The sequence below is a fragment of the Polyodon spathula genome, chromosome 38 (genome assembly GCF_017654505.1).
Source record: "Polyodon spathula isolate WHYD16114869_AA chromosome 38, ASM1765450v1, whole genome shotgun sequence".
NCBI classification, from domain to species: Eukaryota; Metazoa; Chordata; class Actinopteri; order Acipenseriformes; family Polyodontidae; genus Polyodon; species Polyodon spathula.
In genome coordinates this window covers 1,061,289-1,077,887 of record NC_054571.1, presented here as the reverse complement: position 1 = coordinate 1,077,887, position 16,599 = coordinate 1,061,289, and the positions used below count along the sequence as shown (strand labels likewise).

The 16,599-nt window shown below is 41.3% G+C and overlaps 1 protein-coding gene across 1 annotated transcript in view; it reads left to right on the top strand.

Annotated features, from left to right (window-relative positions):
- olfm2a (olfactomedin 2a) overlaps positions 1–5,168 on the top strand; it is a 49,816-nt gene extending 44,648 nt beyond the window's left edge. The window contains exon 6 of the mRNA XM_041235769.1: positions 4,164–5,168. Coding sequence (XP_041091703.1) covers positions 4,164–4,841 — 678 coding nt within the window. The 3' untranslated portion in view covers positions 4,842–5,168. The remainder of the gene's footprint in view (positions 1–4,163) is intronic.
- The last annotated feature ends 11,431 nt before the right edge of the window (positions 5,169–16,599 follow it).

Sequence of the window (16,599 nt, the reverse complement as noted above, 5' to 3'; positions counted from 1 at the left end):
ACCCAAGTCAACACGTAGAGTGGATTTGAATTTACATTTTGCACAGCGGTGGTGCTGATATGATGGTAGGACCCAGGAGGCAGGGTTCTGCTGTGGATTACCAGCCTTCTGTGTTGGCTCATAACATACTGATATAAAAAATATCCCCAGTTTGTTAGAATGACACCAAGGTCAGCCTCTTCCCATTTGTAACGAATCTCCTCCTAACGGTTAATGAGCTATTGATACTGATACATACAAAGTTTACTGGAGTAAAAGCATAGCAAAGTGTAATAAAGCCCAGTGAAAGCATGGCAAAGGTGAGCATTGTGAAGGACAGAGATGCTTGGTAATGCAAAAAAAAAACAAAACAAGGCAAACGTTAGTAAATTATGGTAAATGCATAGATGCAAAATGACCATGCAAATTCGTCATGGTAAACTTTTATAAGGAATTTAGTTGAGTGGTAAGACATCCAGCCCTTGATTTTCTGTTTAATTCAATGGGCTGAGATGCTGAGCACTTACATATTGTAGCTCCACTTGTGTTGCCCGTGACCTTCAGAACAGAAGCGTTGCATTGCAACTGCAGAGTCAATGCTGTATTGCCATTGAATATTTCCCAAGCGTGATCTGCTGCAGCTAAAGTCTGGAATTGAATATATTCCTGCCGGACCTGCACTGCAGTACGTATCCTATTCAACATAAAATTACACCCCCCCAAAAAAATCAATAACCCTATACCAGCTTGGCACATAAACATAATGAGATAAGTGGTTGCTTTTCACAAAAAAAAGTTATTTTAAGCAGGAAAGAAAGAAAAAACAGTTGTAATCCCTTTCCAGCTTTGTAACTCAAGTAAAAATAAGATTATTATTGTCATATCTGTAAACATAGACAATCTATAGACATATGAACAATCTGTAGGGTTGCTCACCTGGTAAAGACGCTGCTGGAGGGAGTGGAAAGAGTCATCTGATCTGGAGCTCGGTTGGTTGAATCCTGGTTGTGCCAAGTTGCCCATCTTGGTTTGGTGCCTACAGGGAGTTCAGTATTGGTCTTTCTGTTCCTGCAGGTTGTCTGTGATTGGTTGGCCTTTCTGCGCCACAGAGACCCCCACTGGTTAGGTGGCAGAGTTCGGTCACTTGGTTTTAGGGGTGAAGACAGTAGGGGGAGAAGAGGGATACCCCTTGATCTTCACTCCTCCAGGGACATTATTTTTTTCCTCATTTTTATTTAAAATCTTTATTCCTGAAAGAAACACTTCGAAGTTGTACCCTTGATTTTAAAATATGTCTCAGTACAGTGGAGAGGTGATGTTCAAATTGGATGGATAAATGACAGCCTCTTTCATGGAGCTCAGCGAAAAGGGTTCTGCACACTGTTTTAAAAAAAAAAGCCATCTTCCTCACTTAATCACTTGTCAATTTAGTTTCAAGCTTGTGATGAACGACCTTTTAATGGTTCTACCGTACTGAGCTCCATGAAAGAGGCTGAAAAAGGGAACTATCCAGGCAGTGCGGCTGAACAGTGGAGCGTGGAGAGACCTAGCAAGCAGTGAAACATCTTTATGTGTTTATTTGCCAGCCAGTCACCTTGCAGCCAGTTTAATTTTCTCTATACAATTATGCTTGGCATGCTCTGGACTGTCCAATTAAATTAAGTAAAATAAAACCTGATCATAATAAATTTTGGTTCCCCCCACTGCCTTGCTGTCCTACTCAGAAAGCCAACCCTACTCCGACTGCCTGCCCAAGAGATTAGGATGGCATCAGGTCGATATACAGCTATGGCCAAAAGTTTTGCATCACCTACATCATTTTTTAAAAAAAACTACATGAAAATAATTTAGATCTTTTCTTTAACATCTACAAAATTATATTGCAAAAGTCATAATTGTCCTGCAGTATTTCATGTTAGATTTCGATATGTCACATTTTTCAAATTTTGTCAGTTTTTCGTTAAGCATATAGAAAACTACAAAGTGGTATGTCATTCGATATGTTAACGTAACATTATCCATCAGGTTTCATTCGACTTTATGAAGCACAATTATTTGCATTCTATAGGGTGATTGCAAAACTTGCCAGAGCTATATAACCGCATGTGATGAATACTCTTTTAGATGTATTTTTGAACCCATAAGGCATTCATTGATAAAAATGGTATCAAAGTTTGAAGGGGGGTTGGTAGCTGGAAGACTTTTGATGTAGTGCCATGTGTAATAAACCTGGGTCTTAACATCTATTGAAGAATCCACAGAATTGAAACCCACACATCCCCACGAGCACAAATATCTCCAATGCCCCTGCTTTTGCCATGTGGAATTCATATTCCCTTAAATGAGATGGCTGGTTCCCTCTTCTTGTCGTCGGAGCGTGATTTACAGGGAGGGCGGGTGGCTGTCACAGAGAAGGATGGCTCGCTGGCAGCTCCAATGAGTTCACTTCTCAACTTCTTAGCTGCCCAGCAGTGTGTAATATTGGACGATAATAGGATTGCCTTGCTGATGGATGGGTGGATCAACTCTATTTTCAGAGCAGTCAAGGTTGAGCCAGAAACCTTTGCAGTGACTCCACCTCCAACCACCCCCCCACCCCCCAACTACATGGACAGATTTGGATCTCCGCAGAAATCAGGTGCTGACAATCAGACAAGGGTCATTGGTGTGGGCTAATTAATTAATTAATTAACAGCTGCTTGGAATTGTGATGATCGCTGCTTTTCTTTGACTCTGTGGAGAGCAGAGATCCACTTCAAATCCACTTGTTTCACTTGGAATGGTCCATTAGCCCAATCGACACCAATGAACCTCCCCTTTGTAGCGCTTGATCTGAATTATCGATAATTTGTTTGTGCAGATCAAGTTAAAGCTATACCATAGTAAAGATTAAATGGGGTTGAAAAAGCTAAGCAGAAAATATGAAGGGCCATTTGACAAAATATGACATCCCGTTGTGTCTTGTAGGGATGTAAATAGTTTGAATATTTAATAGTTTCCCAAGTTTGAAACATTACAATTTTTGCCTACTCGTTTATGTTTGGACAGTAGTATGGATGTCACATACAGAGGTCAGCTGTATGCAGCATAAAGCTATTTATTCAAGGTATTTTGACAAGTACACATGCAGTCTCATCCACATTTAATGCTCTAGCGCTATGCTTTTCAACCCCCTTCCTCGTGGACCCCTGTGTCAGTTACAGATTTCAAGTTATTTATAACATTTTATAATTAAGTTGAAATCTCCAACTGTTTAAGAGCTGAAAGCAATTAAAAAGACCCAATTAAGATAGTTATTAGTGCAATTAAGAGTTTAGTTGAATAAATGAGAGCTCAGTTGGAATGAAAACCAGAAGACACAGGGGTCCCCAAGGGCCGGGGTTGAAATCCACTGCTCTAGTGTATCACAAAAAAAGGACTAGCATGTTAAAGGAGGGCTTTTCATTGACTGACAGTTAAGCTCTTCTGAAGACCTAAAGCAAGGGTTGCCAGCCCTGGTCCTGGAGAGCCGCAGGGTCTTCTGGTTTTCGTTCCACCCGAGTTCTCCATTACTTAACTGAACTAATTATTTTCTTCATTGATCAACACCAACATTTTTTCCAGGTCTTTAGCTATTGATAATTTAAAGATACCCAGAAAACCTGCAGGATTGTGGCTCTCCAGGACAAGGGTTGGGAATCCCTGACCTATAGGATAGCCGAATCCAGGCTATTAGATATGATATTTATCTAATAAATGCCATCAGCACAAATACCCTATGAAATAACAAGCATAGAGCAATGCCAGGAACGATGGAACAGACTTATATTCATACTATGAGTATTTTAAACATTGTACAATAAATGGATTCATTTATTAGTAATCTGTCACGATGGCGGTATTGTTTCTAGATGTTGCACCTTGAACCTCGGTTCCTTCATTTTCGGGTGGCTCTGTAAAATACATTATCTGCACTAATGGTTCCCAGTCATACAAATCAAAACTGTACAACCATTACTAACTTTTTTAGTGTAAACCGGATAATAACAAAAGCTCAAGCAATTCCCATCGTGGCGTTTTATGACGTGGTTCTTTTGCTCTTTTGTTTGGGTGCAAAGTTATCAAGTAAGTTCTTGAGCGGTCTTACCCGGCGTGCTCTAGGTGTGGCATGGAAATATCTGTAACTCGATTCCCTGTCGTTCCAGGTGTGGTCCATGGACGGTTACTACAAAGGCCGGCGGGTTCTGGAATATCGCTCCCTGAACGACTTCATGAAGGGGCAGAACTTCGTGCAGCACCTCCTCCCTCACCCTTGGGCCGGCACTGGCCACCTGGTGTACAACGGCTCCCTCTACTACAACAAGTACCAGAGCAACATCGTCATCAAGTACCAGTTCCGCTCGCGCAGCATCCTGGTCCAGAGGAGCCTGGCCAGCGCCGGCTACAACAACACCTTCCCTTACTCCTGGGGGGGCTTCTCGGACATAGACCTCATGGCCGACGAGAACGGCCTGTGGGCGGTCTACACCACCAATCAGAATGCAGGGAACATCGTGATCAGCCGGCTGGAGCCCCAGACCCTGGAGATCCTGCAGAGCTGGGACACGGGGTACCCCAAACGCAGCGCGGGGGAGTCTTTCATGATCTGCGGCACTCTTTATGTGACCAACTCCCACCTGGCGGGGGCTAAGATCTACTTTGCTTATTACACAAATTCATCCAGTTATGAGTACACAGACATCCCCTTTCACAATCAGTACTCGCACATATCAATGCTGGACTACAACCCCCGGGAGAGGGTGCTCTACACCTGGAACAATGGCCACCAGGTCCTCTACAACGTCACGCTTTTCCACGTTATAAAGACTTCGGGAGAGTTGTAAATTGACGGCATTGCGGCTGGCCATACTGAGTGACTGAGCGACGAGACGTGTCCTCCTTTTTTTATATTTCAATATTATTATTATTATTATTATTATTATTATTATTAATAATCAAAAAAAAAAAAAAATGAAAAAAAACACTGACTTCGACTGCCAGCGCCAACGACGAAACTAAATAAAAAACTGTTTTTTTTATTTTTTTTTCTTGTGGTGAGTACGCATGGTTCTCTTTTTTTTGTGACAAGAAATAAACATCTACCTTTGTCATTTAAGAGCTTCTTATTCCTTTATTTTCTAGGACGCGATACCGTTATGCGGGTCAGTTTTCTTTTTAAAACTTTTTTTTTTTTTTTTTTTTATAATTACATGCATTTAATCTTATGTCTGCTCAACATGCATTTAACATCTAACCCCAATCTGTACCAACATAGCATAATTATTACTTATCAGGAAAATTACTGTGTCGTTAATGTAGTCATTTAAATAAAACATTTTAAGTAACTAAAGTAAACTATTATATTATTTATTTACTTATTTATTTCTCAGATGCCTTTATCCAAGGCGACTTACAGGTGTTACAGGGCAGTACAGGATTACAATGCAAGATTCATATTTTAATACAGTGTAGTTTACAGTAGGTGCAAATAATAATACAAAAATGTGAAATAAGATGCAACAAGTTAGGGTTACTACAGTGTTATATCTACAATTACATATTAGTAGTGCAATAGTGCAGGGACAGTGCGTTAGCTGAGGGTATTATATAAGGTATGGTGTGCAGAGGCAACAATATAGCTAACCCTAAACCATTAAGTGCCATTATCCTCATTTCAGAACAGGGTTACTATGTCATTTTTGGGGATTTTTGTGCATTTTTAACTGACAGCACCTACCTGTAGTTTATATTTTAAAAACTATGTTGTTACGATAACTTACTCTAATTTTGAAATGTGTTGTATCAAATCACAGCTTTTTTTTTTTCTTCAAAAGAAAATTGAATTTGATACTTAATGGTGACGCCATTTCCATCTGATGCATTGACATTTTCTGACCGACATATGGCATGTGATATACTTAATGTACTATATACTATATCGTATAAATTCTTGACAAAAGTGTGTACGCCCTGACCTTATTTCACCTGTGCAGTTGTACTGTTATTCTGACTCCTTCCATAGGCAAGATAACTGTACAGCTGTGGCCAAAGGTTTTGCATCACCCTATAGAATGAACTCATTTTGCTTCATAAAGTCGAATGAAACCTGCTGAATAATGTTACGTTAACATATTGCATTGCACACCGCTTTGTAGTGTTCCACTACTGACAAAAATGGAAAAATGTGACATTTCGAAATCTAACATGAAACACTGTACTGCTATCATGGCTTCCGGTTGACTTTTGCAATCTCATTTTGTAGTTTCTTTTGGATTACATGATGTTGTTAAATAAAATATCTAAATTATGTTCATATGGTTGTTTTTTTTTTTTTTTGGTTGTTTTTTTAATAATGTCTCAATCCTAAAATTCTAGGTGATGCTAAACTTTTGGCCATAGCTGTACATACAGGTCTATGTATGTAAAGTCGCTAGCTTTACATTTTGGAAGGTGGTTGCCATTTTGTGTCCCACCTCTGTAAGCTGTACTTCTGCCTCTCAGTACATGTGTGATGTAACCCCTGCAACGTTATTGCCCTCTTTAGGTGATTGTAGACAAAACTATTTCGTGCATTCTCCATGCTACACACATCCATTCACTATATGGGTCTCAAATGGGCATTTTGAAAGAGATCTAATGTTTTAGCAAGCTTATATGATTCATACAGTACACTAGGGTAAAGAAATATCTAAGAAATAGGCAGTTTTACACTTTCGTGGTCATTTCACCTGCACAGGGAAACTGTCCCCGTCTCTCCAGGGCCTTCTGCCATGTCAGCAACCAATCAGCTGCTTCCCCTGACTGACAGGCTTCACATGCTTGATCCGAAGACACTGCTGAGCTGGCATGGGTCAGCTGCAATCACTTTGAGTGTACAGCAACCGATTCAACTCAAAACATCTTTCCTGTGTGCTGAAGGAATCCACCTTGTTGCTGTGTGTTTTGGATAACTGTGCAGTAACAGTGAGCGATAAGGAATTACGAATTCAACACTCAAGCTAGCTCTACACATGGGAGGCCTGGTGCATTTTGTTCTCTTATCTCCACAGACCTCTCCAGACGTACGCTTGGGAGCTGAGGTTGCATTTGAACAGACAGCTGCAGAGCTCAGTATGACAGACACGTAGTGTCGTTTAATATGCCTAGGGAAGATAAACCAGGACTACACAATCCTCATGTTAGACTCCTTCTAAAAGTTTACCGCTGTTTACCAAACCATGGTTGTCCAGGTTTTTTCTAATACCTCAATGGGTTTTACAATGCCTACCTATGCTTTACCATGCTTTCGCTGTGCTTTATTTCGTTGTCCTCAGGCGTTCTTTACCGCGATTCAGTGATTTGCAGCTGTGCTACACAGAAAACTAGCTGTAAAAACGAACTGAAAATAAGATTTAAAAAAATAAGAATAAGAGGCGCATTCCCCAGTCTGTGAACATGGTGGCGTACCATCCTTTAGAAAGACTGTGTGGTCTGGTTGCAGGGACATCTATATAAGAGAGGAACTTTACTAGAAGACTAGCCTTGAGTCATTGACAGTGCGAGTCATCTGTGATTTACTGAGAGCAATGAATGAGAGAGGAAGCTAAGTGAGTGTACACTGAAAGCTAGATTCGAAGGCTGAATCAAGCTGAACAGTATTAGCCATTTATTGTATTTTATTTTCCCTTCACGCTGGTTAAAAAAAAAATCCTTGATTTTCTCATGACTATCCCCAGTGCTTCAAAGGAGTGACGAGGACAGTTTGTAGCATTCCACTGTCAGCATGTTATCAAAAATTTGACTTTTGAAATTGATTAAGAGTGACTCGTCATCAAAGTATAGGTCCTCCTTTATCACAATGTACTGTCATCGTTGAGGCAGAGGCTCTTTGTTGTGAGTTTATCTGTGCTGTGCGTAGGGTGTCTCTCATTGTATAAGAGATAGCATCCCATGCAGTTTGGGCGAGAGGACAGCGGCGCGATAGGTGCATGAGTATTTCGGTTTTGTTTTGATTTCTGATCATTGGAATGACACCTGTTGTTCTGTGCACGGGATGACATCAGTACACAGGATAAGATGGAATTTTGGCAGGTGCTTCACTGTGATTGGTTGACAGCACCTCAAAAAGACGGTCTGTACAAATGCCGGCTTTCAGTTGCTTTTAAGGGAGGCAGATCTAATTACCACAATAGCTAGGGCAGTGGTTTTTTTGCCCTCAGGGCAGTTTTAATGGAGTCACTCTGCAGGGGTGGGTCCAGGACAGCCAAGTTAATCATAATTCAATCGCTTATAAAACTTTCTTCTGAAGTGTTTTTAATCAGAGACTTAATGACTCTTTTAATCTGCCTGGAGAATTGTGATCTCTCCATGGGAAGGCTGCCACCCCAGTTTTTGCGTGGGTGTTTGAGTGATCACAAGCAGTTGCCGTCCAAGTCATGAAGAAATATCTGCTCAGTTCACTATCCAAGTCTGTCCAGCAGTAAATATGGATCTCGTCCTCTGCTTGAATCAAATTAGGGTCATTTAAAATGCATGTGGAGGGAGGGAAGGCAGACCTTGTTTTACAACATCAGATAATAGCCCAGAGGGGCCCTGAACACTGATTGAAAAGCCTGCGCTGAAACAGAAACACGTCTCAAAGTTTGATGTTTGCTTCCCTAGGGCCCCTTAGCTGCTCTTTGACAGCTTAAAGAGAGAATGCATGTTCTGGGACAGTGTTTGTACAGCTTGAAAGAAGCATGCTCTGGGTGTGTGACAAGAAGTCTGTATCCCAGACTGCATCTTTCAGAGAGGAGCTGACAAAATAATTGCACTAGTGTTCCACTCCATGTGCTATCGTTCACTATATACAATACAGTGTGTCTCATATGTGCAGTTTAGCACACATGCATTTCCATTTTCCCATTGTTATAATATGCATTTACCATAGTTTCTTTGTTTTTGTTTTTTTATATGCTGCTTTGCAATGCTTGCCTATGCTTTACCATGCTTTATTACACTTTGCTGTGCTTTTACTATGGGAAACCATTGTAAGGGTTGGTTTACCATGTCTTGTTTTTTTTAACCATACCTCTCTGTGCTTTTCGATGCTTGCCTGTGCTTCACTGTGCTTTCACTGTGCTTTATTAAACTGCTAGAGTATGCTTGTACTATGGGAACTTTTATTAGCGATGCACTGCAGGTATAGTTTGAGGAATGATCTAATTAGCTTAGTGGCCTTAGTAAGCTCATGCAGGGAGCACTAATCCTTCAGGAAATGGATCCCTGATCCCGTTTCAATCAGCAGCCCAATTAGGAAGCGGCCAACTTGAACATTTAACACCAGTTAATCCCAATGGCAAATTAGGGAATCGACCTAGAGCTAAGGTTAGCTAGTCTTATGAATAATTGTTAGCATATCTTAGTGAGGTCAGATTTTTAAAAAAATAACGTCTCCTGATATAGACACGAACGAAGGCCTGAATAGTCTCTTCACCTCCGGGGTGATGATGCGATTCAAACTGCTCTTCTGGAACGTAAACAAACTGGATTGCCAGCAAGGCCTGCTTTCTGTTAAAAGCGCCCAGAACGCTGGGTAGGATTAGTGAGTTTTCACAGTCAAAGAAACTGGATCCAGTGAAAACACACCTTCCAAGCCAATCCAATTTCCTTGAAGCGCTTTGAACTTACTTCAGCTCCTCCAGTTTCTTTGAAGGCTCACTGAAAGGTCACGCCCAAGCCCAGTCTGATTGGTTGACAGGCTGCCAGTCACACCTACAGCTTGCTGTCAACGGAGATGGATCCCTTTCAATATATCCAATGCATGGCTCATCAAATAATCCAACTCTATCTCAATCCAATTATTTTGCCATGAAAACCGTGCTTCCAGTAAACTGGATTATCCTGAGCCCAACTTGGATGTAAAAAAAAAAAAATTTAAAACTGCGCTTGAATGAAGGACGCAGCGGGTAACTACAGTTAACTCCAGTACATGGCAGCGAGGCAGTAGAGTTTGCATTCTCTCTTGTGCCCAAGACAGCGCAGTTCATTTGAGGGGTCTGTGGGGTTTCCTCGTTACTGTAATCGCGTTCCTGTGGGGCATTCAATAAAACATGTTGCATCTCGACACTTAATTAAGAACCAAGAGGGAGAACAGACACGTGCTTGAATTTACTAAATGACATTCGGAGGGACAGATTTTCATGACGCGCCAAAATTTGTTTTGGTTCCTCTTCGGCGGTCGGAATAAATCTTTACCCCACGACTCACACTTGTTCCCTGGGGTTAAACAAACAGCCTTCCCGCCTCCTGTGTACAGTAAATCCCCCTTTCCCTGGGCTGTTATAAAATCACGTGCTATGGATTTGAGCAAATTATTTTGCTTTCATTTACTGTATAGGGGAGAGGCAGAAGTCACGGTGAATGCTCACATTTTGAATATGTTTAAAACGACGCCGTATGGGACATGATTTGCAATTAGAGATATCTTTCTAGCTATCGTATTTCTTTCATCAAATGTCCATGCATTTAAATCTGGCACTTATAAACCCTGTCCTGATGATCTAATTCCAAGTTGTGCCTCAACCTGTTTAAAATACAGGTGCTCTGCTGGACATGCACCTACACTGTAGTTAATATTTACTATGTGTTCTCAGCACACAGTTCTGTCATTGTGAGAATGAAATACCATGCATTAACAACATGCATTTAACAATGTTCCCCTTCATATAACGTTGTTGTAAATATTGTACATTCGTAAGAAAAATGTTACAAGAATACTGTATAGTTAGCATGCCTCTATTTTAAGTCTGATTTAAGCATCCATCTCTTTCACCATGCTGTGTAACCGTATCATTAGTCAGGGTCATTTCATTTTTATGGGTTGGTAACAAGTGTACACGCCACCATCTCACCTGTTCAGAAAACACAAATGGGTAAATTCACACTCAGCTTTCCTTCAAAGTGTTGATAACAGAAAGGACATTTGAAACACGCAAACAATGTAACAAAGCATTTACCATATTTAACCCTGGCTGTGTTTATTAATATGCTTTACCACACCCCTCTGTGCTTTACAATGCGTGTCTGTGCTTGACCATGCTTTCACAATGCTTTATTAATCTTTGCTATGCTTTAACTCTTTGCTATGCTATAAAACACTTTTAAATTTTAAACAAAACTTAAACCAAAACCTTACAGTGACTCGGGTTCAAGTTCCAGTGAATGACCTCAAAGTTTAAGCCCCAAACTTAAGTGTTTCCAAAATATTGACCCACCCTCAGCCACACACGTCGCGACTAAAGGATTCCTACAAGTATTTAAAAGCTTTCTTCTCCAAATGAACAAGTCTGGCATTTATCAAAGCCTAATGAACCCCTGTCAATCACCATCAAGAATTCACACATCCATCTCTGGGGTTTAGAAACTTGAAGAGGCGCCATCTAAAGACACACTATCAATTCCTGCAGCCTTTATCCATTTCTCCAAGCCTGTATTGCAGTGAAAGGGATTTGCCTGTAAAAGCATTCAGCTTCATACTGTATCCACATGGGGGCTGGCCTTTCTCAGCTGTCTCGGTGGAATCATTCGTCTGCAATATGGCAGCACAGAAAACAGCATCTGACGAAGAGAACTGTGAGGCTGTGGTTCTCAAATGGATGACAAGACAAGAGTATTAGGTACGTATACCAGCTGTTGTGCCAGCCATTGTGATACCATTGCTGATGTGCCAAAATAGAACCAATTCTACAAAGGGAAACTTCTGCAGCGTGTCTGTCAGTTACCATTGGCACAGAAGCATTGCATTGCTGCTGTAATGGCCTGACTGCCGTTGAAGATTATTTGCCATTGTCAGCTTTGAAATCAGCTGGAAATATGCTGGAAGCATCAGACATCATTACATTATTTAAACAATCATATAAATAAACACATTGAGACCCAGCAAGCAGAATTATATCAAATTACATATAACATACAGGCTGTCCTACTGGGTAAAATGACCCAGGACAAATAATCGTGTTTTTAAGTGGTATCCAATTTACAATGATACACGTGTATGCAGACCACCCAGGTACTCCAGTACTCTGGAGCTGCATTCCAGTTGATGAAACATGGGACCTAGGTGGATGCTAACAGTCTTTCTCGCCATGCTTTCTCCTATGCTGTATATTCACTAGGCTTTACAGTGGTTATACATGTTTTCTTAGTTCGTCTACATTTTGCTGTGGTTTAGCGCACAATAATTTATTTAAGGGCTGCAAGCCCTGATGAGGTTCGAACAGCTTTTAAATAATTGCTGATATTTATAGCGCTTGACGTCCCAGTCATACTCTCGTGGCAAGCTATTGATTGTGCAGCCAGGAGGAATTGCTAGAAATAATTTCTCCTTTGAAGCATGGTGATATATGGCTTGGGCTTGGGCTGTATTTCAGGGCTCTGTCCACTGGAAAGCTGCACACAGCGGTTCATTCGGCGACCTGAATAAATCACTTGCTGGGGTAATTCGATAAACAAACAGGGAGAGCTGCTCCATCTTCAGGATTCGATCGATTGATTTGCTCAGGGGAACCACAGCAGAAATCTCCAGCCAGTGCATTAATGTCAACGTCGGCTGTTTCTATAGAAAGATCGGGGGGTTCAGAAAGATGTAAGGCATTGCAGGGAAAGTTAGCAGTGTCTATCACAAAATATTGATGGGATATAGTGACATGTTTGCACACCAGCAAACAGTAGTAATGCATAGTGATAGCACAGAGAATAATAGAGTTCTAAAAGCCTGTAACAGAACAGAATCAGTGGTGCTAAAGCAGCGTCAATAATTAATTTAAGCAAAGATAATATTTAAGAGCATTAACTTTTATATGGGCAGAAACATATATATTAGCTCAAAGAGCCAGCTGCTAATTTTTGACAGGTGCGCAGGCTTGTCTACTTCAGATTTATTACTAGAATCCGAGTGAAGAAGTTTGTCATCCGAGAGATCTGTCAACCCATCAGCAACTTCTGTAAAAAAATGTAGTTTTTTCTTTCTGGTCGGTAAGCGCTCTTGGTTATATAAAGCAATTTAGTATGCTCTCCGTTAATGCCTTCGAAGCCAAGGTGTAGGGTAATCAAAACCACTACTGGAGCTGGCTAACACTACTGGAGCATATCTAACATCCAAGCAGAGCTGATACATCAGAGCGTAACCTTGAATAACGCACCACTCTGCCTCTAAGAAATACATCATTAAGAAATACCATATAGACTCGATGGAACTTTTCTTACATCTATTAGAGGCAGTGTTGTCGGGCGGGACAGGTTAATAGTTACACTCTGGTGTACCAGACGCACATGAAGAGGTTTTTTTTTGTGTGTATATATATTATAAACATTGTGTGTAATGATTGTAAATAATGAATGAAGTACCTGGTTCTCCTGGGAGAGCCTGCCTGCTGTGTGTGATTACCAGGTGTGGAATCTAACCAGCAGGCAGGTGTGTCCCAAAAACAGGCTCCATTTAATTACCTCAGGGCTGCTGCAAAGCCAACAGGCTGAAGATCGTCCACGCTACCCGGACAAAGAGAGGGAAACATCTTGCTGAAAGCCTCCGACTGCCGTGAGGGTAAACCAGGATTGGAGCTGAAAGAAGAAACCAAAACTGTTAACGGACTCGGGGTGTGTTTAGAAGAGTAAAGATGAGTTCAGAGATGTCCCCATGAAGTATCGTGAGGTGATTAAGCGAGCCCTCCATGCATTAGGCAGCAGTGCATGTCGTCTTCACAGCACCTTTAATTCTATAGTTGTTTGTACAGTGTCTTGTTTTGCCTTTTGTACGCCTGGCCGTATGTCCCACGTGGGGTTCCTGTAAGTTCTGTGTGTCTGCGGGAGGCATATCAACTATAACCTCCTTCTCAATCTCCTGCCTGTCACTCAGCAGCGAATGCACACACCCACACGGCAGCACCCTGCCACAAACGCATTCCTTCACACAGCCAGTAGCTCACAGAGACTGCATACCCTTTTGGTTGACATAGTCTTGAAAGAATCACGAGAGAGAAATACAGTTCAGTCCACTAATTCACCTTAACACTGCAATCACCTTAAAAATAAAACTCGATATTTGAGCAACCCCTCAGAATGTTTACAAACATAAAATAAAGTGTACTGGGGCAGTAAACGTGTCATTGTGAAGCTGTGGCACTCTTTAAAAGCGGTGACTGATGTCTCTGGAATATCTAGCAGAATATAAATTGGGTTGTTGTGATTTCCTATGGAGTTCAGTAAGAAAACGTCGCATACTACAATATCCCCTTGTTGAAAAACGTTATCCCCAACTGCTATTGTAACTAATGCGGCTTTCTGAGCTGTCAGCTATCAGAAATGTAAGCTTCAGGTTGGAAAAAGCTTTCAATTCATTTTCGCTGTGGATTCTTTGGAGTATGAAAAACAATTTTATTCCATTGGGGTTAAGACTCAGCTAGTGGGAAAGAGTTCTAAGAATTTCCTCATTTAATAAGATGATCCAGAGCTCGGGAGACCTAGTCTGGCTATCATTTTCTTCTCCTGTACGGGGGGGGAGGGGGGAGATTAACACGAGGCGTATCCGTACCCCGCTCTTGAGAGAGAGAGAGACACAGCATCAATGCCTACAAGTTTGGCAGATTCGTATAAGTTTGTATCTGTTTTTCAATCCCATTTTGAAATGCCTGATTCAATATCACCACCTCAATTAACGATCCGAGAGACTCGAGTAACGGCCCGTGCTGGGAAGACTCCCTTGACCGGTGCCGTAAGGTGTTCCATCCTATTTCCCTTCCTAAGCTGTGGGAGTGCAAAGGCCAATGCTCCCCAGTCAACACTAGCAACTTGCCATGAAAGGATTGCATTTTGTTTGACCTGTATTACAACTTAGCTAGCCGGCAAAGCAGGGTTAGATCGGCTCAGTCATTCCCTCTCATACTGTAATGCCACGCTGGGACATTTGTTGAGTTTTGGCTCAAAGGGAAAAAAGAGAGCAGAAAGAGAGAGTACAATAAATGACTCAATAAATACTCCTTCAAGCTGTAGTCTCTCCGTCATTGATTTACTGCTCTACTAAGAAGGAGCTGGCTAGAAACCCGTTGATCCTGGACATATATATATGCTATATATATATATATATATATATATATATATATATATATATATATATATATATATATATATATATATATTCATCTATAACATTGTGAGATGTGACTGGGAGATAATCCAGGAAGAAGTGGCTGGAGGTAATTCCAGTTGAGCAGCTCAGATTAATTCTCTGTGCCTCTTCCTTTTCTTTTGTGTGAGCAACGAGCAAACATATTCCCCTCAGACACAGAGAGCTTTCACTCAGGGAAGTTATTAAGGCCTCACTCCTCCGAGAGACTGTCAAGCGATGGGATAGCCAAGGCCCTCGTTGACAGGTGGGAGCGTCTGGAAGCTTGGTAGAAGTACCGCTGAGACTCGACGTGACAATTTTTCTGGAATCGATTCTCATTTGCATTTTATAAATTGATATTTGCAGTCGACGCTCGGCTCCCTTGTATCAGCCTGTCAGGGAGATGGAGCTCTCTGGCCTCCCGCTAGCCACTGGATCTCAGCACCAGAACATCAGACCTCCGTGGTGTGGGACTGGAAGTGATGGGAATTAAGGATCTGTCAGATTCAGTTTAATTTCCTGTAAATTGAAATCGTAACATATTGGGAATTTTTTTTAACTAATCAAAAAGGCCATTATGGGACACCCTCCCTAAGGTCCTTTCCTATGATGCACAGCAGCATGAATGTGAAGGGTACAGTAGATAGACAGAGAATGGAAGAAGTATTGAGGAGCCAAGAAGCTTTGCTCATTCCTAAATTTAACCCTAACCCTAACTCCTAATCCTAACCCCCTAACCCTAACCCTAATCCTTTTCTGATACAATTGTATACTTGCATATATTGTGCAAAAAAGATGTGCACCTTAAGTACATTGCAACTATAGACAATAACATTGTGATTGTATAAGTACACTTTACTAAGTAACTACTATGTAAAGACTGATTAGAGACACTTAATGCAAAGTGTTACCAATAACTCTAAATACACCAGCATGCAATTTCCCTGATGTCCTCCATCTGAATTACTTGTGTTTGGCCAACTTATCCATGCAGTTTCAACAAAAACACTGTGTAAATCTGAATGAAATAGTGCATTATGAAACAGGTTCATCTTAATCTCAAACGCCGCGGTTGATTTGCCAAGTGACAAGTCTGCAATGCCCAGCAATTATCTCCAAGTGCATAACGCCCCACTCACTGACATCGATTCCAACAGCTTGGGTATCAGTATTGAACTGATGAAGTGGAAAAATGTCATAACATCGCTGATTAAAAATGATGATATTTCCAGAGCGCTGGCCCGGCCTCGTTCGGGGTTTATTAAGCATAAATCATGCGGTGGGGGGCAGGAGGTAAAACCCAAAAGAGTAACACGTGCCTTTGTGAATGGATGAGCCCCCCAGACACTCGTGGTTTGTAATTAGAGTTCACCCTGGACTGGCTTCCTGACAGCTGTCTCGTGTGCTGCAAATTAAACCGTATTTCCCTTTCACTTCAAGGTGATCCTTCATTCGTTCATGAACTTTGTGAAATTGCTGAA